The sequence below is a fragment of the Asterias rubens genome, chromosome 13 (assembly GCF_902459465.1).
Source record: "Asterias rubens chromosome 13, eAstRub1.3, whole genome shotgun sequence".
In the NCBI taxonomy this organism is placed as follows: Eukaryota; Metazoa; Echinodermata; class Asteroidea; order Forcipulatida; family Asteriidae; genus Asterias; species Asterias rubens.
Window position 1 is genome coordinate 11223751 of NC_047074.1, and position 23858 is coordinate 11247608.

General features: G+C 39.0%; 2 protein-coding genes across 2 annotated transcripts; one reads left to right on the plus strand and one right to left on the minus strand.

Moving 5' to 3' along the window:
* Positions 1 to 2881: 2881 nt before the first annotated feature.
* LOC117298397 (E3 ubiquitin-protein ligase Midline-1-like) lies at positions 2882 to 8742 on the minus strand. The gene is made up of 3 exons (XM_033781646.1): positions 8608 to 8742; positions 5694 to 7279; positions 2882 to 4895 (listed from the first exon to the last, which is right to left on the minus strand). Exons 2-3 carry the CDS (start codon positions 7273 to 7275, stop codon positions 4225 to 4227), a joined length of 2253 nt encoding a protein of 750 aa, XP_033637537.1. The 5' UTR covers positions 7276 to 7279; positions 8608 to 8742; the 3' UTR covers positions 2882 to 4224.
* Positions 8743 to 21202: 12460 nt separating this feature from the next.
* LOC117298719 (somatostatin receptor type 5-like) lies at positions 21203 to 22147 on the plus strand. Its single transcript, XM_033782035.1, has one exon. It carries the CDS (start codon positions 21203 to 21205, stop codon positions 22145 to 22147), a length of 945 nt encoding a protein of 314 aa, XP_033637926.1.
* Positions 22148 to 23858: the final 1711 nt, after the last annotated feature.

A 23858-nucleotide genomic window follows, 5' to 3' on the forward strand; every position in this document is an offset into this window, starting at 1 on the left:
AAAGACAAACAATCATGACAAAAGATAGGTCAACGTCAAGTTTAGAATGATTTGAAGAAAGGAAGAGAGGGGTGGACGGTAGATTAGAAAAACTGATAAATGACAATTAAAGGCCAACCATAAAACTCCAATGTAATCAAACGAAAGACTTTGATCTCGAAGGCAATCGAGGGTTGTCAACGGCTCTTTGAGGTGGAATATTATGAACAGGACTATGACATGAAAGCATTACAATTGGCAAACGTCCTCCGCGAGCAAAAGATGTATGAAATATCCGTCGGGTGGAGAACTAAAGTGAAAGCATATAGTAAGAATGCTGTACCATCTCTCTATCATCATTGTTGAAGGAGGGACAACATTGATCAAAGGAGTAAACTTTAAACTCTTTTACGATTATATCCTGTAGTAACCATGGTAACTTCATGTGCAGTTTTATTAAGAAGGAAACGCGGGATGCATGGTTTGTTGATAAAAGAAGACAAAACATACTTGACGCTTTTTAATGGCATATGGAGTTAATATGCAACTTAGATATTCTTATGTTAGTAATCCGATAAAAAGAAGTATACGCATGATTGTGTACGACCTTCGATGTATAACATTATAATGAGATTTAACCCTCCGTCCATACATACATACAACAGAGCATAAAGTACCTTTACAACAATATCAAAGCGCTGGAAAGAGCAAACCAACGGAACTTAAAGGAACACGTTGCCTTGGATCGGTCGAGTTGGTCTTTGAAAAGTGCTTGAAACCGTTTGTTACAAAATGCATATGGTTAGAAAGATAACTTAAAAGTAAAATATAATGATCCACACAAACATGCCTCGGAATTTCACGGTTTTCCTTTTACGTCGCGAAGAAACACGGTCGGCCATTTATGGGAGTCAAAAATTTGACTCACATAAATGGCCGACCGTGTTAGTTGACGAGGTAAAAGGAAAACCACGCAATTTCGAGGCATATTTGTGTAGATCATTGTATTCTACGTTTACAACATCTTTCTTACCATATGCATTTTATAGCATTACATTAAAGGAACGTTACATAATTGGTTTTGCTAGCAAAAAAAAAGTTAGCACCTTATGTAATCCACCATATACATAAACTGACACATCTGTAGAATTTTGAGATCGATCGGCCATCTGGGTCACGAGAGAATAGTGAAAAACCGATTCAAATTTTGCATAGCATCGATGCCAAAACAAGCGAATAAAACGCTCTCTGAGCGATAAACGAAATTAGGTTATCTATTTCTCATCAAATATGAATTTTCAGACTGGAATATTTCAAGAAATGCTTTCTACTGTCATCATCATTATACCGTGTAACTTTTATTTTATTTTTATTTTTTTTTCATTTTAAGAAATTAGTAAAACAATGAACAATGTCACGAAGAAAATTTTCGTCTCAGGAGACGATCATTGCTCATTAGCATGTATGCCTACATTTACCATTACTATTTATGCGACTCTTCTTAAAAACAAAAACAAAAACGCTCTGTGATTTTCACTTTTTTCTCTCTCAAAAAACTTGACGACTAATAAAGAAGCTGAAACTTCTACAGGTAAATTAAAAACACAAATACATCTTTACAGTGAGTATAGGGATTCATGTCATGGCCAAAAACTTGATCATTCTGCATGAGGTATCAAAACACTTTAAAACCTAAACTGAACGATTGAGTTTTCGAAAGTTATTTCTGAAGCTGAAAAGAGTGTGTAATTGTCTAGGGAAGACAATTTCCAATAAAGAGAGATAATAAATGCAGAAGCAACTGAATATTTTATTGTAAGAACTACCAGTACCTATAAATAATTATTGTCTAGCCTCTTTGTGTCTGTTTGCCTCTCTGTGTCTGTAAATCTCTGCTTGCGGGCGGGCTCGAAGCAAGGCGGACAATATATCCTGCTTCTTAATCTTAAGACGTTCTTTCTTGGAAGAACCTCAAATAACCTCCAAGACCAATCACCCACGTTATCCCGGTTGATCATACTATAATTGTCTTTATCAAGTTGGACTATTGATCAGATAACTGGAGTATACCCGTTTGCGAATTTGAGGATCGGGGGCGAATGAATTAGCCTTGGGTGTGGCCTTTGATGGCTTAATGTTGAAGCTATGGATTGACACATAACTGGAATGAAGTGGTGCATTATTTACGAACAATGAATCAAAGACGGAATGGAAAGTGACAGCTCTTCACTGTCATATTACACGTACATTCCTTCCTACGCGCATCAGTCCTCTGGCATACAATAGACCGTCATCATGCTGCCTCCATCTTGGTCATGTTCCTCGTATCGAACAACAATAATGCATGCTAAAAATCATCCTGCAATTAGGAACCAGACTCTTGTGTTCTTCCAGCTTCGGTTTGGTAACATTGATATCAATGAGAGAAATTCAAGATGGCTGCACCATGATAATAAAGGTCTATACCCAACGGGGACATGTCTCAATCGGTATAGGATATTAATTCCAATTCTCCCTCTAACTTGGGGAATTACTCCGTCACTGACTAATGGCCATTTTATGGGAATGGATCGTGTATTTTGGGTGGACAGAGGAATTTGCAAGGACTGTGAAAAAGGTTTTGTAAATGTGTATTTGTAGCTCAGATACATGCATATAATGCAAGCCTTGGACCGAAACCTGGGATACACGTGTTTGTTTTATCTAACTATAACATGCGACGTTCTATATGTATTAAGGACACTTCTAATGAGCTGAACAAATATGAGTTTATTAACAAACAGCAAAGGTGAATCAAGGCAATCAGAACATACTGAAAAGTATTATGAAAAGCGGCTATTAATCGCGTACATGAATTAACTAATAATATTATTTTGCAAAAATAAAAGATTGAACAGTAAATAATTCAATTCAATTCAATTCAATAAACATTTATTTCGGTATTGTCCTCACATGATATAATACATCATTGGTTTTTCATAAATATTAACAGTGGCAGTTGTAAACAGTAGCCAAAGTTATTAACAAATCAGAAGGGCAAAACTTAGGATTGGGTGAAAGTCCACTGAAATTTTTTGGAAACATTTTGTGTTTGTTTTATCAACAAGTAAACATTGAATTTAACTGAAACGTTCACTAGTGTCTGTTATTGATAATGTTGCTGTAAATAAAGACGATGTTTACAAAAACGAGCTCTAGTTCATATAGTGTACAAAAATACAGTGTATGAATTACTAAATTTTAAAACTGAGTTTGCCGAAAAGATTTTTCAAAGCAACTTCAAAGAAGTCATTCGTATGATATCATAACTGAGCTTATACATTACATTAGCATTACAAATAACTAGAAATGTAATATTTGAAGAATTATAAACTCTGTGTGATGTTTGAATAATGTTAAAAGTTATTAAATAATAATATAAGCATATAAGTATGGGCATAAAATCCATTTAAAAGATCTTTTTTTTTACTACAGATTTATGTTAACTCTCGAGACAGGATTAATCATAGCGTTTCGTGAAATCGGCTGCAGGTCTTTAACAAATATAAATAATTTTCATTTATTAACCACTCACAGAAAATGCAAAGATTAAAATTATAACAGTTGTGGATCTCAAGATATGCATTTTTAGGTGACACTTAATTGTACATTTAAAATGTTGTCACAAGAGGGTGCTGTTGAAGATACTGGCTTCATCTTTTTACTTGGGAAGACCTAGGGGTCAAGCTTCATGCAGAGAAACCATGTTACCATTTCGTCATTTGTTTGTAGACCTCAAAACGAGTGCTGGGAATATAAATTTGCTCACTTTAACTTCCGGTTTCGACCGGAAGAAAGGGTAAAACTGGGTCCCTTTAGAGTAACTTTAATGACGTATGAGTTGTCGGTTTTTTAAGCAGGATTTTAAGCATGTTTTTTTTAGCAGATATTTTAAGCAGATTTTTAAGCAAAGTTTTAGACAGATATTTAAGCAGGTTTTCTAAGCATATTTTAAAGCAGATTTTTTAACATGTTTTTATAAGCAGACTTTGTTTTCCAGCTGCTTTTAAGCAGATAATTAAAGCCAGGTTTTTAAGCAGATTTTTAAACAGATATTTAAACCTAAGGGTTCTTTTACGTGCGTTACGGGCGTTACACAGAACACGGGATCAACGGCATTACGTCCCACCCGAAGGACGAAGTAATGTCTTGCTTAAGGACACACCTATCACGACTGGGACTCGAACCTTCCTTCTGCTTTAGCATCTACAATGCAACCTCTTCATGGAGCATTTCAAACAACTTCAATTTACTACTGTTTTGCTCAGCGACTACAAGTGTGCCATTCCCAGTCACCCCGATGCCGACGATTGGCTGGGAGATTGTACTACTTGACAAACACCCATTGAAGCTCCCACACGATGTGTACTGGTGAATGTGGATCCCGCCCTCTCTTGATACGGCCACGTAGATGGTGTCCCAGCTGTTACGGCAAAGGCCAGAGCAGATGACTCTTTTCCAATGTGACGATCCTGTCACGGTCGGATGAATGGTGAACGAGCTGGCATAGTTTTCGTCCAAGCACTCGACACGAGCAGGCTCCCTTGAAGCGACGAGGATGCGCCCTCTGCTGGTACATGCAAGGAAATCAGGTTCAATATCAACTGGTATCTTGCGGACCATGGAGCCGTTGGACGTATCGACAACGATAATCCCTTTCCAATTAGAGTAGCTGATGATGATTTCTCGATCTCTGTAGTATGCCATGTTGACCGGATGACCAAGGCTTATTTGTGAGCCATCCTGCTCGACAGCAGAAGGAACAGCGTAACTTTTCAACATTGAACAAGCGTTCGAGTAAAGCTGGATAGACATACCATGTACGTGTACTCTGCAACAGAACGTATCACCACCAGGGAAAGCTGTTATGAGACCACCTGTAAAAGAACAAAAAAAAAAAGAAAGACAGATAATGGGTTTATAAGCACAGAATCACCCAGCAGCTTATCAGAAACCTAAGGCTTGACGTGCCAGTACTTTTGCCTAGAAGGGGATCTGACAAATATCCGCGTGGTCTCACCAACATTGACACCTTCTTTAAAGACGCAATCGTCATAATGGCTCCTTTGGTCACCCCAAATAACCTGGCGTGGAACCCACCCATAAAACTTGTAACATTTTAAATTGCAAACCTATGGTGTTCAAGTCAACAGTCATGAAGTGCCACTGGATTGGAGCGCTCCATAGTTTATTTACCATGTAATTCTAGCCCAAAGCTAGCCCCAAACATTTTTATATGATGGGGGAAACAAGAACAGCAAAAGTTAAGTTGAGAATAACTCAGGGGGGCTGATTGTATGAAGTTATATTCCTCTTAAAACAATCTAGATTGTAGGATGGAGGGAAACATGCATCAGGCAAGGAGTTCCAAAGAGATGCAGTACTTGGAATAAAGCTTTGGAATTGATTTTATTTTCTACATCTCAGCAAAGCAAGAGTGTATTGTTGGGAGAAACGGAGAGCCTGGTTTCATGCTCCTATACTTATAAAACCTGACTTGTTGTCATGTGAATGAAAGACTGTCCTTGCTTTTATAAAAGTCACACCAAAAACTTCAAAGTAATTTAGTTCTTACAGAAGAAAGAGGAGTTCATATGACATGCTGAACAGTTGCATGCCTGTCAGTTAGATCATGGTGAGTTTCGAGAAAAGACAACTTTACATATAAACCTTACCATAAAATCGTTTATTGGTCCATCTATCTAAGTCACCAGTAGTGCGGAAGATCTGGAGGTAAGCATGTGAAGAAACGAGTATTTCATCATCTGAAGAAGTAGCCATGCTGTTTATTTTGCGGCCACCGTCTAGTTTAATCTCTCTCGCAAATGTCCATGTGGGACTTCCTCCAAAAGTTATCTCACCGAGTGCTGTGTCATTACTACTCTTGAAGACCATCTTTGAGTATCCAAGGGGTAGCGTACGGGGGCTTTGGGCGAAAAGAACTCGGAGATGGCTGTCCAGGACAGGGTGGAGGCTAAGAAAATCCACGTTGGAGCTTGACTTCACAGCGTCCGAGGTCGTCTCCAGGGTCTGGCGCATATGCAGTACGTCATCGCTCGTCATCTTACAGACTTCTTTGATTGTGGATTTTCTTAGTTCGATAGAATCAAAAAGATGGTCCAAACTGGTGCCCACCTTGGACTTGTCTTCGTCGGCTTTCTGTGCGGCAGCTGATTGTAAATCGCTACTTAAGTCATCGAGTGTATCGTGTGTTTCAAGCAAGGACTCAATAGTGTTGCCAAACGCCCTGAGAGAGCTGTCGAGGTTTGCCAACTTCTCCTGTAGTTGTTTTGAATACATCAGTGCGCTCGCATCCTTCGTGGGTGGCAACGTCTTAGAACTTGTCTGACTGGTGATCTTGACCCCGGCTTGGGACAATAACTGTGTATGAATATTCTGTCGTTTGGAGATATCAATGGCAATGCTCGCTTCTATTAGCGCAATCTTTCTCCTTTCTCTAGCAGCTTGGTCGGTCACCTTCTGACGAGCTAAGACCATCGACTTTTCCATGTCCGTGTTCATCTTAGTTAACTCCGTGCTCGCTTCCTCAAAAATCTTCAAATTCTTCTGAACTTTGTGACACAGCCCTCTGGTGGTCTCCCTACCACGAGCTGCAGCCTCGTCCACGGTAGTGAATTTGTGTGTGGGATCACGGTGCTCAACAACGGTGCAATCTCTGCAGATCAGTTGGTTGCATGTCAGGCAGTAGAACCTCTTCTTCTCCCCTCGGTGTCTTTCACATGGTGGCTCGTCATGAGCCTTGCTCCGGAGGCCCACTGCACCGGATCGTAGGGTGTCCAACGCCACGATGTCATGACCGGCCATGCCAGATATGCGTTGGTGGATGGCCTTGCAACTTGGACAGATGAAGAATTGACAGTCCATGCATCTGGACTTTGCCTCTTGGTGCTCGGTGCACAGCTCACAAATCATCTTTTCAGCCTCTGGCTGGGTGAGTTGCTCTTGAAGAGTGAAGTCTTCAACCATGCTCACGAGGTGGAAGTTGGTCTTGAGGGTAGCGACGACATCAGTGCCGGGAGCAAAAGTCATTTTCTTACGGCAAACAGGACATTTGATGATGGAAGGATCTCCGGAAGACTTCTGGTATGTTGCGAGACATCTTTCGCAGAAGTTGTGGAGGCACTCTAGAATTTTGGGTTCATTGTATCTCTCGTGGCAGATGACACATTCTAAGTGATTCTTACTGATCTTGCTCAAAACAGCCGACACTTCAGCGTCGGATTTCTTGCCTGCCATTTCCCTGTCAATAACAAATACAAATTTAATGCCACATCTTTATTGTCACGTATGATCATAAGAGACCAACAGAACTTGGGCACAACAGAGACATGTGAAAATACATAAGCAAAACCTAACCAGCGATTACAGAAAGTAATAGAAGCAGTTGAACATTATTGTTGAAGAAACTTCGGAAAGTTAAATATAATGTAAACATAACCTGAGGTATTGGAATTTGGATGTCGAAATGGTTAACTCTGCTCATGCCGTGGCTTCGGTTGCCTCTTCAAGTTACCCCCCTCCCCCATAAAAATCAGTTTTCATTTGGCAAAACTGTTGCTGAAAAAATCACAATATTATGCAAATGATTTCTTTGTGTATTTCCTCGGGAACTTTACAGGGAAAAGTGTCCGTATGGCGCCACCACAGTTTCATTCGATATGAAATGGGATAGTTTCTTATTTACCTCAATGAGATATCCCTTTTTGTAAAAATGAGTGAAAAAGTGGCGCCGCCATACGGAAAGTAATCCAAACAATTATTACAAGCAATAATGCAATCGTACAACAACAAACAAACCAAAGAAAGACTAACATTAGAACAAAACATAAAAAGCAGAGTTTGCGAAGTACGGATCCCCTATTGAAGAAAACAATGTAAGCAAATCTATCTGATGCACTACAAAATCTGGGTGTTAACAAATGGACACCATGGATGTTGTCACGTATAAACACCGAAAAAAACAAAAAAAAACAAACTTACATCTAATGGTGTTAACAAACTCATTTTGCAACGGTGTTGCTAGTTAAAGGCAGTAGACACTATTGGTAATTACTCAAAATAATTATTAGCATAAAACCTTTCTTTGTGACAAGTAATGGGGAGAGGTTGGTGGTATAAAACATTGTGAGAAACAGCTCCCCCTGAAGTGCCATAGTTTTGGAGAAAGAAGTAATTTTCCACGAATTTGATTTTGAGACCTCAGATTTAGAACTTGAGGCCTCGAAATCAACCATCTAAACGCACACAACTTCGTGTGGTAATGGTGTTTTCTTCTTTCATTATTATCTCGCAACTTCGATGACCGATTGAGCTCAAATTTTCACAGGTTTGTTATTTTATGCATATGTTGAGATACACCAACTGTGAAGGCTAGTCTTTGACAATTACCAATAGTGTCCACTGCCTTTAACACCCCATGGGGTTAATTTTGATTCTTTCTGCGGTATCTATATTTGACAGCAACCAATGGTGTCAACGTCACACCCCCGTTTCTGCAGTGTAGTGTAAACGAAGAAAAACAATTGCGGACAAATCACTCGACACAGTAGTATCTTGCTTGTGTTTTACCTTAAACCGTGGAGCGCGAGGCATTGGTTTCAATAGTACCAATACTACAACATCATTAACCCAGTCGTCGGTGGTGTCTTCGCCCAGTTCACGTCCCACCAGGTTTTAGTTCTGGCAGCGCAGCAGACATTTAAAACAAACTGGAATTTCCTAGTTCCAGGTTGATGACTGCAAGAACAACTTCTCAATGCTCATTCATTGAATCCACTCATTGGACCGTAACCATAACACAATATAGAGCCTTGCAAAACACAAAGCATGATCTCTTGACTAAAGTCTGCATTCGCGAGCAGAACCTGTTCACACCACGTGGAGGTCAGAGGTCGCTGGTTCGACTTCACCCATGGCTGTTTCGCCTGTACGCAAATCCTTTTTCGTACCACACGCTGGCTACCGGGTCATCAGTGAAGGGATCCAAGCGACCATACCATATGCGTTTGGGTATTGGCTCTAGTGCAGTACGGAAAAAAAAAAATTGCCGCCTGTACTAATACATTTTGCAATGGGACTGCTCGAGTATTTATTCGCCCATGAGGACTTTACTTGCGTTACCACCATGTTTTTTCTTTCTCTGTCCTGCGGAGTCACAGAAGGAGATTTTTGTCAAACCCGTTCTATTATATGGATTCTTAAATGTTACATGAAGTGATTTGTTTAATTTCTGATTAAATCTGAAGTGAATGAATAAAATATTGATAAATCAAACCCAATCACTTTTTAAAGTAATGCAATAACTTATGGCCATCCAGCAGTGAACATGCAGTAATCCAGCAGAGATGAAAAGCTAAACTATAAATGTTCAGCTAGGCAAAAATGTGGCTAAAAGGAATTGCCAACATAAATCAGTGAACATAGTAGCATAATTGTTTTATGTTTGATAAGGTGACTTGTCCGTCAAGGGAACTCGGCAAACCCCCCACAAGGGGATACAAAGAAAAAGAAAGCAGAAAAAACACAAAAAACAAAGAAGCACACAACAGCAAGCTATCATACAAACATCGGCTTAATGTCTATGAATATGAATTGTACAAAATACCAACTTGTGATTCAGTGCTTAGACGACAATAGTTATTCTAGTAATTGTGAAATCACCAGTTAACTTGGATGATTTGAACCTACAACAACGTGGTGTGTTCCAGTGTGGCCGGAGATGTCCCCCATACGATGATCGCGCCCTCTTCCGAATCATCCTCCTTCTACCAATGTGGACAGAATCATTCGCGCGGACAGATTCTCCCTTCTGACCCCGTCATTTATACCTCGTCCCTTTAGCAGTGTTGCGTCCCACCTTCGCAAACATTTTGCAAACGTTCGCACAAACCTTTTTCGTTCATTTGAACGTTTGGTTGCGCAGTTGTGATGTCAATATTTTTATGGTTGCACTCTGTAGGCCTACATGTATTGAAGAACACCGCACGTATTTTTTTTGTGACGATGGTTTTTCCGTGTTTTTTTTCCCCCGGAGTTGTTCATTTGAACGATTGCTTGCGTAGATGTAATGTCAATAACACTATGGTTGCGCTCTGTACATGTATTGAAGAAGGCGACACAACACGTTTTTTGTGACGCTGGTCTTTGCTTTCTTATTGTAGGTTTATTTCAGTTCTCCTTTGTACATCAATATACCGACTAATTATTAAGTTAATAATCAACATTTGACTCTGTTATCAGCCACCGAAAGCACGTCCCACACTTCGTGTATCACAATTTATATATAAAATGACAAACCTGTGAAAATTTAGGCTCAATCGGTCATCGGAGTCGGGAGAAAATAACGGGAAAACCCACTCGCGCGTTTCGCCGTGTCATGACATGTGTTTAAAATAAATCCGTAATTCTCGCTAACGAGAATTTATATTGTTTTAATGTTTTCTCAAAACGTAAAGCATTTCATGGAACAATATTTCAAGAGAAGTCTTTCACCATTACCTTCTGTAAACCCTGTAAATTATGTGTAAATCTGTGATTTTTTTTTCTGAACCGAAAGGGTATAAATGGCTTTAACCAACGGTTCTTTTCAGAACCACCCCAACTCATTTAGAGATAGTCATTACATGGTGTTACCGCAAACTCTTCTATATCTTATTTCCACCATGCAAAGTTTCAAATCCTACAATTATGTTTTACACTATCAACAGCTCCCCGTTGCTCGTTACACAGGTAGTTTTTTATGCTAATCATTATTTTGAATACTTACCAATAGTGTCTAGCGCGTCTTTAAGACTCGGCACATTATAGATTCGGAGCACACTCATGAATAAACAACCAATTAATAGTTGCTAGGGGTTGCTGAGTTTCACAAACGACCTCGTTAAACATAATTAACTGAACAAGGACATTAAGGACAGCTCTCTTTGAAAAGGTCAAGGATTTCAATGACCGTGCGGGCAAAACGAAATATCGATTTGATAAAATAGAAATTGATGAATGTTCTTGACCCCAAATGCGATTCAGCATACAACGATTGTGTCTTATTTATTCGTCGATGTATTTTAAAACTGTTTCGACCTAGTGTCACGACCTACTGTCGGAACAGGTAATGTTTTCGTCAATATTTTTTATTGTAAGCTGTTCCGATCTACTGTCATTACAAGTATTGATTCAAGTTTTTTTTTCCATTTTCAGACCCCCTTAGGCATTTAAGAGTAGACTTAAAATGTTTTGACCCCTTGTTGACCCCAACTTCCGGGTCAACCTGAAGTGGAACCACATCTCAAGAACTACACACCGATTTCCATTTTCTTAAGTTATAGATTCCTTGAAGCATTATTTTAATTTAAGCAAAACATCACGGAAAGGCTTTTTTGTTTTGTGCACAAACACCTAATGTCTAGTTTTTATGTTTTTGTTTTTCATGTTTTTCGGTGTTTAGGCAAGTTGACTGACTGTCTTTATTACATTTTATTAATTAAAACAAAACAGAAAGAAAATTCGCAGCAAAAAATTGCTTTTCAAAAGGAAATTCAATTTATATCAGTATTTTTTTCTGCTTCAAATTGACCCACTTCTGTAAGTTTGGACTCGGGTCATAACCCGGACATTTTGTTTTTGCGCCAATGAAACAACACCCTTGTCAAACGAAGTTGTGTGCCTTCTGATGCTTGATTTCCAGACCTCAAACTCTAAACTCGAGGTCTCGAAATCAAATTCGATGAAAGTTACTTCTTTCTCGAAAACTACGTCACTTCAGAGGGAGCTGTTCTCTCACATTGTTTTATGCTATCAATCTCTCCCCATTACTCGTAATCAAGTAAGGTTTTATGATGATAATTGTTTTGAGTAATTACCAATGGTGTCCACTGCCTTTAACCATGCTCTGATCACAGCAACTCAATAATCTAATGAATAAATCTTTATAAAATTAAGTATCCATCTGTGTGTATCGTTCAAGAGGTCCTTACAAAACTGCACCTGATATAAAAAAAGTATTCAATTAAAACCGTCTTCAAAAGGTCAAATAAATTGTTTCTCGACAGTTATCAACACCCGTGCGTCATCGGACCTCGCAGGAAGAGATCAAAATTATTGCTTAATTCAATTTGATTCTTTTTGGATTGGACTTGCCCTTGTAAATGAGCCCGAAACACGGTAATTATTACCGGTAAATCAAATGTGATTTCAGTGAAATCTGAGCATTCTACCGCATGATTTGTTTGAAAGGCGGCTCTTAGTCTCGAAGGGGGTTAGTGTCCGACGTTGTTGCTGAAACACTGCACCTTGAGACACGGGAGGCGGGGAGGGGATGGTGAGGAGGCTTGGAGGAGGCTTTGGGGGTGAGACTGAGAAGTTGGTATAAGTGGGGAGGGGGAGGGGGATGGGTGTGGGGCATTCGGGATGACCTTAACTACATCAATGTTTGTGTCATCGACTGCTCGGAGTACAGTTGCGAAACCAAGGGGGGGGGGTATATCATGAGGTTGTAGGCCCCGTTTTGTGCTTAAGGAGGGTCCATTTGCAGAATATTTCTGTTTAACTAAGATGTTACCGGAAGGGTATAAATGCTGGCTAATTAGCGGTAAACACACGAGTGACGTTGGTGTAACAAAGCAAATCCATGGCTATGTGCATGCACGTCAAGGTTTTCTTGATCACTTTAGAAATCATAGTGAAATACGTATGCTTACGCACATTTCTCTGCTACAGTAAGCAAAGATGTGCTTACCAGTAAACAGCTTGACGTTGGGCCCACAGGTCCACCTTAAGCGCACTATGTCTGTACACAGTCGCCTTTGTAAAATTTCTCATATTAAATTATTTGATGGTTATCTGATGTCCCTTAACTGGGGGAAGGATTCAGCCTTCAAATGGCCGCGGTCAGTCGAGGATAACTCAAATGTCTCCAGTCGGAAATAAGAGAAAATTCTCAATCGATTTCTAATGAAATGATTAAATATAAATGAAGAAATGTCAGATTGTATTCTCCGGGACCTGATATAGTACAGATGTCTATGCAGACGGTAGTGCTTTGTTTTTGAACAGTTAGATTGTGTAATCTATATTATTAATGTATTTGTCAACCAGAACAGTTTGAAAAGGTGTTTGCTTTTTTGAGATATGACCGAAACTCCGGCGGGAATATTATATCCATCCAGGAAGAATAATTCCCTGTATGAATAAACAATATAAGAAGTGCAGTAATCTTTTTATAATATTCAAATTTTGGAAGATAACAAAATTACCTTTTTTTTTTTTCAAAATGCATTATCAAAAGCTGCTGCACTTCTTACCACGAACGTTTTCATTGCCATTAATTTGCAGTCATTACCAATCGTGAACTTCTCTACTAAGAGTTGGAAACTTTGCTTGGTGGAAATACAATGGAAAGCAAATTGCGGTAACACCATCTAATGATTATCTCTAAATGAGTTTTTTGGTGGTCCTGAATCAAACCGTTGGTTTCAACTCGACGTTTCGATCAGTATAGCCTATGCTCTGATCCTTTTCAGCAGCTTAGCTTTATCCTGAATACGATGAACAGTTTGTATTGCAATTACCTTGACGAGTGACTACAAAACGTATACCTTCCCTTTTAACGAATTCAGCACGGATTAAAAAAGCTTAAATCTGGATTACATCTCAGCTGCATTTGTAATACATTCACTATCCAACCATCTTCTACTCCTCCTCGCGTCATGAGCATGTGTACAAATCTCCCCTAATGCTGATGCAAACATGATTCCCGAACTAGGAAATACAATACTAATATAGGTACATCTATAATTGAATGCTCGCATCAGTTCATGATTGGCGAAATTGAATCAACAACTGCCATCGATGCGTACTGGATTCCTGTCTGCGGTTTGTGCGAAGACGGTCCCAGCTCTCATCTTTAGAGTGGATGTTCTTATGTCATTGTCCTTGGAGTAGGTTATTTTCCCGTATGGTAGATTTTGCTGTGCTTTGAGATGATTATACGCCTTACTGGGGTAGTAGATTGCACAGTTATATAAACCAGAATATCTTTAAAGACACTGGACACCTTTCGTCTTTGTCAAAGACTTGTATTCTCACTTGGTGTATAGCAACATTATGCACACAATAACAAACCTGTGAAAATGTAGACTCAAGTGGTCATTGCAGTCAGAAGAAAATATTTTAAGAAAAAACACCATTATTGCACACATTTTTGTGCAACTTAATTCTTATATTATTTTAGTGATAATTTCCTTTTCCCCCAAAACTACGTTACCTCAGAGTGAGTCGTTTCGCACACTGTGTTTTACCATATCAAAACATCTCCATTGCTTGTTACCAAGTAAGCTTTATACTGATAATAATTTTGAGTAATTACCAACAGTGTCCTGGGGTCGATTTCACAAAGAGTTAGGACTAGTCCTAACTTAGGACTAGTCCTAGGATATATGCAAATTGCATGGATAGTCCTAAGTTAGGACGAGATAACTGGTCCTAACTCGAGATATGACTAGTCCCAACTCTTTGTGAAATCCACCCCAGTGGCTTTAAGAGTTTGAGACACTGTTCCGAGACTACGTTGGAAAGACTCACGGGCGCCTTTAGGGCAAATAGAAAACTGTTGGTGCGTTGTTAATTCATTAGATTGAGCAGCTCAAGTCAAAGCCTGACTTTAAATCTCATTTTGTCAAAGGATTTCTTCCACATAAATCCGTAGCCTATCCATTTGTACTGTGATGTGTTTGAAAATCCTTCTTTAAAATCTTTCCATGGTCAAGTTTTACGTGCCAGTTACTGTTTAACTATTCAATATATTGTATTGATCATCGGTTTGCTTGTAATATTTTGTTAGTTACTTTTTACTTTTATTTTGTTTATCTATTAAAAACAAACACATTAATAATAATAATGTTTAAATTTGTTTATATATTTTTTTATATTATAATTGATAACAAATAATAACTTATTTTTTGTAAATGTATTTATAATTGTTTGTGTAATCTTAATTCTGCACGCTCGCTTGTTTTATTCCCCGTTACATTTTATGTTTAGAATTGGTAATACTTGCTTTTAGTTTCCTGACAGAAATGTTTTGTTATTGCTATTTCTTGTTTTATACATACGTAAAATAGGCTAAATATGAATATTTTTATATAGTATTCTCTCCTGTGTTTGGCCTCTCTTTTTCTTTTTGTTTGGTCAACATAAAAATAGAGTAGATTTATTGGAAGATTCCGGTGCGTTGTTCTTTAGACTTGGTTTCATCATCAACGATGTTGTTTACATCGTCCATCGTGCAGCCATTCAGACCCAATTTCCCATGCCCCATTTAAAGGCAGTGGACACTATTGGTAATTACTCAAAATAATTATTAGCATAAAACCTTTCTTGGTGACAAGTAAAGGGGAGAGGTTGATGGTATAAAATCTTGTGAGAAACAGCTCCCTCACAAGTGCAATAGTTTTCGAGAAAAAAGTAATTTTCCACGAATTTGATTTCAAGACCTCATGTTTAGAACTTGAGGTATCGAAATCAACCATCTAAACGCACAGAACTTCGTGTGACAAGGATGTTTTTTCTTTCATTGTTATCTCGCAAGTTCGATGACCGATTGAGCTCAAATTATCACAGGTTTGTTATTTTATGCATATGTTGAGATACACCAACTGTGAAGGCTAGTCTTTGACAATTACCAATAGTGTCCACTGCCTTCAATTAAAAAATACATTCCGCTTCGAAAATCAAGACACTGTTAATAACCACTTCGGAATGACTAAATTCAAACACTGTGACCCTGACTGCATTATGCCTGCATCCGGTAGAACAACGTGCGAGAAATGTCGCGATAGACTTTACTTAGAGAAACGTAATAAACTTATCAAATTTCAAATATTTTTCATTGACATTTATTTCATTTGGTCATGGATGTCACTGGGGAAACTATGACCAGTTCATGACGAAAGCAATTATATCACTGTACTCATTTGATACCATGGGCTTGACTCTAGCGCCCAGGCAATTCTGAAGAAAAAAAAAGAAAAGAAAAAAAAAAAGCAGTTGCTCAAATTCGTGGGATCAAACGGTTAGATGGAGACAAAGCCGAAGCTTAAGCCGAAGCCGTAGTGGAAAAGGGCACCAGACCATATTTTAGCAACACGCAAAGACGTAGCCAGGAGCCACTTGCCTTCATTCATGGAAGCCCGTCCCAATCTTAAAACTACCAATATCGTTCATAAAGTGTCTTCTATTACAATCTTTTATAACACACTTTCTCCCGTGGCGCAAACATGTTTTGTGTAATCAATTTTACGCCATAGTGATTCTACACAAACGTATTCAGTATAGTCGATTGCAATCACACACAATAAAAGAACACACGACTAGCAAACGCTATAAGCAACGAAGAAGAAGAAAGAGTACTGCGAACAAACACATATTCCTGAAATAAGACGCATTTATAGTGTGGGAAAAAACTATACGTCATGTGCATAAACAAAAAAATAATACATAATTTTTGACGACTTTCAGTTTCTTCAGACATTTAAAGTTCCATTGCTTGTTCGAATAAAAGTTGGCTACATCTGAAAAAGGAAACCAGCCAACTATTAGGCATTCTTTGTATTAGTTCTTGCAAATAAGACGCAACAGTGTGGGGAAAATGTATCATACACATAATAATCTAGCAATTTAATTTGACGAGCTCGCCTTTTCGTGTAGAAACAAAGACGGTACTAGCCAATTGCTTTATGAAACAAGTATATGCTATATTTGGAAGAGAAAACACGTCAACTAGACTGGGAACAAATGTACCATGTGCATAATAATAAAAAAAATACAATGTGACGAGCTCGCTTTTTGTGTGTAGAAACAAAGACGGCGCTATAGGTAGCTTAAATATAAAATGAAAGTAGGCTATTTTTCGCAAGAGGTAACCTAAGACATCCGGTATACGAAGGTTTGTCATTGACATGCACAATTTAGGCATAACAAAGCGAGATCAGTTATCCAGTCTTGGGAATAAAATGACATTTCTCTGACCTGGAAACCATACGCCACTGTTCCATTGTTGTAGCATTGACTAAGACAGCATTGACCAAGATGTATACAATAGCGTATCTCCATTTTGACTAACGGCGTAGCCTTCCACTAAGTGGAGATCATCTGTTTGGTTACTGACGTGTACGGCCTCTTACTATCATTCTCATTGTACAAGTTGGTAATTATCTAGAAAGAAATACAGATGAGGATCAATCTTGATGCTCAAGAACGAGAAATGTTCGCCTCTAATGGGAGTGTTCCCCCTTCCCAACCAGTATAAACGTTATAGCTCAATCAGGCGGGCGAGCACTCTTTGTGGCCAATTTAATATGCTCAATCAGTCATTTTACTGTCTAAAGACCTATCTCGCGCGTATTCGAATTCAATACTGGTTTATTAACAAAGTCTGGGAGAGAAACTAAATTGCCAACGTATACGCAAAAGGTTTCTTAGAAATGAAACATTACCAAAGGAAAATTTAAAACAAGAATTGAGCCTACTAGAGCATTATGTAAAAGGTTAAAATGTAGGCTATAAAACACAATCGACGTTTTCTTAACGTGTTGAAGGCACTGGGCACCCTTGCCAGTTCTCAAAGACCAGTATCTCACTGGGTGTATCCCGACATACGTGTATAAAATAACGAATCCGTGAAAATTTGGACTCAATTGGTCATCGCTACTCCATGCAACCATGCAGATGGAACACAATCCTTCCTTAATACTCTGTGCCAGATTAGGAGCTTTATAAACCGTTAGCAAATAACTCAAGTCTGCCTCAGAGCCTTATCAGTTTTTTTGTCAAATAAGTCAACTTTTTACGGGCAACTAGGAGGCAAGTGTCAGTGCTTGCAGTGCTTGCTACAAAACCATTTTGTAGCACATGATTAATTCTTCAAACAATGTCGCAAATCCCCTAGAACATTACTATCTTCTTTGAGATGGACCTGGATGCCTGTAAATGTCTCGTGTGACATGGCCCTTATGTTGCAAAATCGAGATCACCTTGGATAAACGAAGCTCGAAACTAAATCGTGTGGTTAACAATGATATATCAACGGCTGTGGTTTGAAAATGCTTTTCCGAGAGCAGACGGAACTTTCGAGGCGGGAAAGCGCGGGACATCTGACGTCACCACTTGAAGGGTCGTTTATGACGTACGAGTACTTTCTTTCAGAAACTCATCGTATAGGACGCGCTGCGTTCGACCTTGTAGCCACTTGTGTTGTGTGTTTTCATTGGCATGGGTTTACGCGAGCTCCAGTCGGATAACATGACGTCATCACTAAAAACACATTTCCGGATTGAAACTCTTGGAGGCGCATTATATGTATTTATGTACGGGTCATCGCACCAAATAATGGTCACAAAATCACTGTTTTTTGTGCAGTGCTCGTTTCGAAAAATATTTGTTTCTAACTGTTTTACTCTCTGGCAGTTTTCAAAGCAAGATATACACTGTACACTAATACAGCTTGATAAATTGTTTTGAATTAATGTAAGACAAAATGAGGTTTCAATAGTTTTATCTGCTGTTGATAAGATTGATGTGAGTTGTTTCGGCGTATGATTTTTACGAATTACATAATTGTTTCGTTGATATCGCTTTAATTGCCAACTTTAATTAGGAAAATTACACTTAAACTATGAAGTACCCCGAAATCAAGCGCCACAAATGTAAAGATAGCCACACTTTCCACTTTCTTTGTTTCATGCAGTCGGTCTTTTAAAACAGGAAGAAAAATCTATAAAGTAAAGACCACTATTTTAAGACACTGGACACTATTGGTCATTTTCAAAGACCAGTCTTTTTACTTGTTGTATCATAACATGTGCATAAAATAACAAACCTGTGAAAGTTTGAGATAAATTGGTCGTCGAAGTCGCGAGATAATAATGAAAGAAAAAAACATCCTTGTCACACGAAGTTCCGTGCTCTCAGATGCTTGATTTCGAGACCTCAAATTCTAAATCTGAGGTCTCGCAATCAAATTCGTGGGAAATTACTTCTTTCTCGAAAACTACGTTACTTCAGAGGGAACCGTTTCTCACAATGTTTTATACTATCAACCTCTCCCCGTTACTCGTAACCAAGAGTAATATAAGGTTTCATGCTAATAATTATTTAGAGTAATTACCAATAGTGTCCACTGCCTTTAATTACTTTGCCCGATTGACCAACTAAAAAAAGTAAAATGAAGAAAAAACAAATACAAATAAGAAACATGTTCTCGGTTTGTTTTCACACGTACACACTCGATATATATTGTACTTAATAATTCAGTCTATGTCCACAACTGCAGGAAGGCATGGAAAGTAGCGGGTGGTCATTTCCCACTATTGAGTATTCAAATCTAATTTTACAGTGGGCAACCTTCTTCCCTAGCCGGCCTTAACATCACATTAAGGAAACGGTAGGGCACTTGGTAATGACCTCATTCTCGATGTTTATAAATAAATGACCGACGCTTATGCGTATGCGTATACATTCGACACCTTTACTTAAAGGAACATTACATAATTGGTTTTTGCTTACAAAACAGTTGCTGGCAGTGTACGTACCAATTACATAAACTGACAAACCTGTAGACGTTTGAGATCCATCGACGATCTGGGTCACGAGGGAATAGTTAAAAACTGATAAAATTTTGCATTGCATCGATGCCAAATAAAAATGAATAAAACGCAAGTTATTTTCCCCGAATTTGATTTCATGACCTCAGATTCAGAATTTTGAGGTCTCAAAATCAAGCATCTAAAAGCACACAACTTCGTGTGACAAAGGTTATTTTTCTTTCATTATCATCTCGCAACTTCGACGACTAATTGCGCTCAAATTTTCACAGGTTTGTTATATTATGCATATGTTAAGATACACCAAGTGAGAAGACTGGTCTTTGACAATTACCAATAGTGTCCAGGGTCTTTAAGGCACTCCATTACAAGCCTTGAGTTTTCGTGTGTATTATTCAGGGTGTAAGTAAATGTTATAATGATTTGTGAATTGAATTGTGTATGCTCGTCGTAACTCAATAAAAACAAAGACAGTATTCTATTTATACACTATGTCTGTGTGCTGCCCCATCAACCAAAGAAACAAACAAAGAAACTAAAAAAAAAAAAATAAGAATAAAATAACAACATCAGACGCTTCCTTCTACTAGACAAACAGAATCACCGGCGAGAGAGTGTTGTTTTATACACACATGATCAAAATGAATTATTTAATTAATAATTTATTCTTTTTTTACTTCTTAAAGGCAGTGGACACTATTGGTAATTACTCAAACAAATTGTTAGCATAAAATCCTACCCGGTGACAAGTAATGGGGAGAGGTTGATAGTAAACAACTTTGTGAGAAACGGCTCCCTCAAACAAACCAAAGACAGTGAGTTATTCGATAATAAGATCCAGTTTTGTTTATAGGTAACATCCCACTGTTGTGCAAGACAAACGTTTAAACCAACTAATCATTCCCAAACACTTTACTTTGAAATCGAAACAAAACAAAACGTATACCCCTCCGTAACACCAGGAGCAGGTGAACACAAAAGTGCCGCACCTTTTTTGAAAAGTTTGTTGTTGTTGTTATTATTCCAAGAATTGCCTGCATTTCTGTTACCTAATTACGAAATACACCTGCCGGCACTTAAAACCAATACACTAAAAAAACCTTCTGGTCACTGAGTCATCGTTATAATAATTGCTATTATCGAAGAGCAGCGTTTCAAAATGCGGCCTTGTAGCACCCGTGTTGCGAAGGTTTTCTGGAGTCGTAGTGCGGCACTTGCACCTGAGCGCATCAGTAAAAAGCGTGTATCTTGTAGTCACTCGCCTTCTGAGCAGAGCATAGCGTAAATGGTGCACTTGCTTGTGATTGGATGACGCCATACTTAGAGATCGTGCATAACAACCTCGGTGTGCTAAGTGGGACGACCAGTCAGTCGCAACAGCACTCTCGTCTTCTCGGTATAATAGACAGGTTCTCCTATAAAAAGGGCCGAATAGTGGCATCAGACATTTGTGCTTCTTGCTGCCGGAATAACGATTTGTGTTGATGATCCTCCTTGTGAATTGATGAATGTATGTATGAGAGGTGATTGAGTTAAATTGTAGACGTTGTTTTAAAAATTAACTTTCCAAAATGGCCGAGAGTATAGTAGTGCTTCGCGTCATCAAGACCATCGTCGGCTTACTGGGGTTCTTCGGCAACTCCCTGGTGTGTCTCGTTATCTACAAGACACAAGCAATGCACACCAAGACTAACGCCTTTATAGCCAACCAGGCCGTAATTGACTTCATGGGGTCCATCACGCTGCTGCTCGGTAGCAACATCCCCTTGCCGAAGCCCCTCCCGGACGGGGGTTTCGGTGATTTCATCTGCCGGGTATGGGACTCAGACTTCTTCCTTTGGGCGTTCTTAACCTCCTCGACCATCAACCTGGTCTTTCTGACATTCGAGAGGTACTTTGCGATTGTTTTTCCATTCAAGTTTGCAAGGTTTTACGGGCCGACCACCGTCACCGTAATGATGGCGGCGTCATGGTTGATAGGCTGTTGCAGTAGTAGTTATAACATCTTCTTCTACGCCAATATCAACGGGACTTGCTTGTCACTGAGCATACCAGGCTCCCAGGCTATCGGTGTCATGATTTTTTTCCTCCAGTACGCGATTCCCGTCACTGCGATCCTGCTGGCGTATATCCACATCACCATAGTTTTGAAACGAGGCGCGGCTCAGATCGGTCCCCAGCCGAGCAGCCAGTCGGCTAACCGGTCGGCCGTAGAGTCGGCCGGGGACTCCCTGCTCCGTGCTCGGCGGAACACCTTCAAGACGCTATTCCTCGTCTTCGTCACGTACGTCTTCTGTTGGACTCTCAACGCGGTCATTTTTTTCATGTTCAATTTCGGCTACCAGCTGGATTTCGAAGGAGCGCTGTACATTGTATCCGTTGCGCTCGTTGCCTCAAATTCGTGTGCAAATCCCATTATATATGCCGTCAAATACCGACAATTCCGTCAGGGACTGGCGAAGATGTTTGGCCGAAGGCAGGCAGAGGTCATTAACAGTAACGGAGGGACTGCATGATTGCTGGTATGTTTTCAACCATACGGCGAAGGTTTCTCAGAAACTTTCATGGATGAATTCGAAAACTTTAGCTTGTTTCGCAAAATACATTTTTTGTGAGAGATATTACTCTTTATATAACACCCAAGCAGATCCTTGCCATTTGATTGGAGGATTGTCCGTCACGTGATAGCAAATAAAAGTACCATTGCACGCTGAGTCACTCACCGTGCTTTTTCGTTCCATCCGAAAAGTACCATTGCACGCTGGCACGCTGCCAGCGTGCAATGGTACTTTTCGGATGGAACGAAAAAGCTGAGTAAAAACATCACTGCGTGCGCGTGTCTTTGGTAACGCAGCAGGTGTTACTGCAAGAAGGCATAGTAAAATTACTAGCATTCGCCTTCTACAGTTGAAATTGTTTGTTTTGAAAGTTGTTTCTTTCAATCAAAATGACAAAGTTCTACTTGGATGTTATATAAAACAAATAATGAATGTTTTTCATTCGTGCAATGGTGCGAATATGTTCATTCGTTGAAAGCTGGAATGTTCCATTCAACTCGGCTCCGCCTCGTTGAATAGAACATTCCATCTTTCAACTCATGAACATATTCGCACCATTGCACTCATAAACATTCATTATGTGTATAATATACAAGATAAGGTACATCACATCATGGAGTCCTCCATGATCACATGTATTGTGTTGGTGAAACTGCTGTTATTCCTACTGCTGCAGTACCATTCTATCCTTGAACCACTATTGGTAGTTGTCAAAGACCAGTCTTCTCACTCACTTCTCACTCAGTGTATCTCAACATATGTATACCTCTGAACATTTGAGCTCGGTGGTCGTCGGAGTTGCGAGACAACTATTCAAGAAAAAACACCATTGTCACACGAAGTTGTGTACTTTCAGATGCTTGATTTCGAGACCTCAAATTCTAAATCTGAGGTATCAAAATTAAATTCGTGGAAATTCTCAAAAACTACCTAAATTCAGAGGGAGCTGTTTCTCACAATGTTTTATACTATCAACAAGCTTCCCACTACTCGTTTCCAAGTAAGATAACTGTTTTGAGTAATTAACAATAGTGCCCACTGCCTTTAAAATGCTACTACTGCTGCGGTACCAAACTCAACTTCAACCTTAAGGGTGATGTTGGTAAAACTGCTTAGTACTACCAGTGCTAGTGCCATACTCTTTTTGAACCAAAATAAAGTACACCAAAGGTTATGTTGGCAAATTTGCTTCTACTGTTGCGCTACCATTATACTCTCTTTGAATCAAGATAAGGTACATCACATGTAATTTTGGCAAAAACTGCTTACTAATGTTGCGGTACCATTATTTCTTTCAATCAGCACATTATGCTCACAATAATGCTGTGCTCATTTTGTTTGTGAAAATCGAGAGCATTTTATAAAAAGGGCATAATTGAGTCAACTGCGTTTGAATCAACACAAGGAGCATACGCAGTGAAACCCGCTTGATTCTATACTGCAAATGATTCGTTTGAAGCGCAATTTCTTGCGTCACAACAGCACGTAACAATTACCGCGTCACAAAATTTCGCTTCCATTTGCAGAAAGTTCATCGGGCTTTACAAAATTGATGATAATCTGCATTATGTAATTATATTAATTGTTAGAATAACGAGAAGGAGTTGAAACTGTGTATGGTGGGGAAATAATTAGCTGAGTTATTTTTGGTAGCAAGTGATAAAAAAAA

Excerpts from the sequence above, each read along its gene's own strand:
- LOC117298397 (XM_033781646.1), bottom strand. The coding sequence starts at position 7,275 with ATGGCAGGCAAGAAATCCGACGCTGAAGTGTCGGCTGTTTTGAGCAAG. Across the intron at positions 4,896-5,693 it reads GACCAATAAACGATTTTATG|GTGGTCTCATAACAGCTTTC; the intron begins GTAAGGTTTATA and ends GTTCTTTTACAG.
- LOC117298719 (XM_033782035.1), top strand. The coding sequence starts at position 21,203 with ATGGCCGAGAGTATAGTAGTGCTTCGCGTCATCAAGACCATCGTCGGC.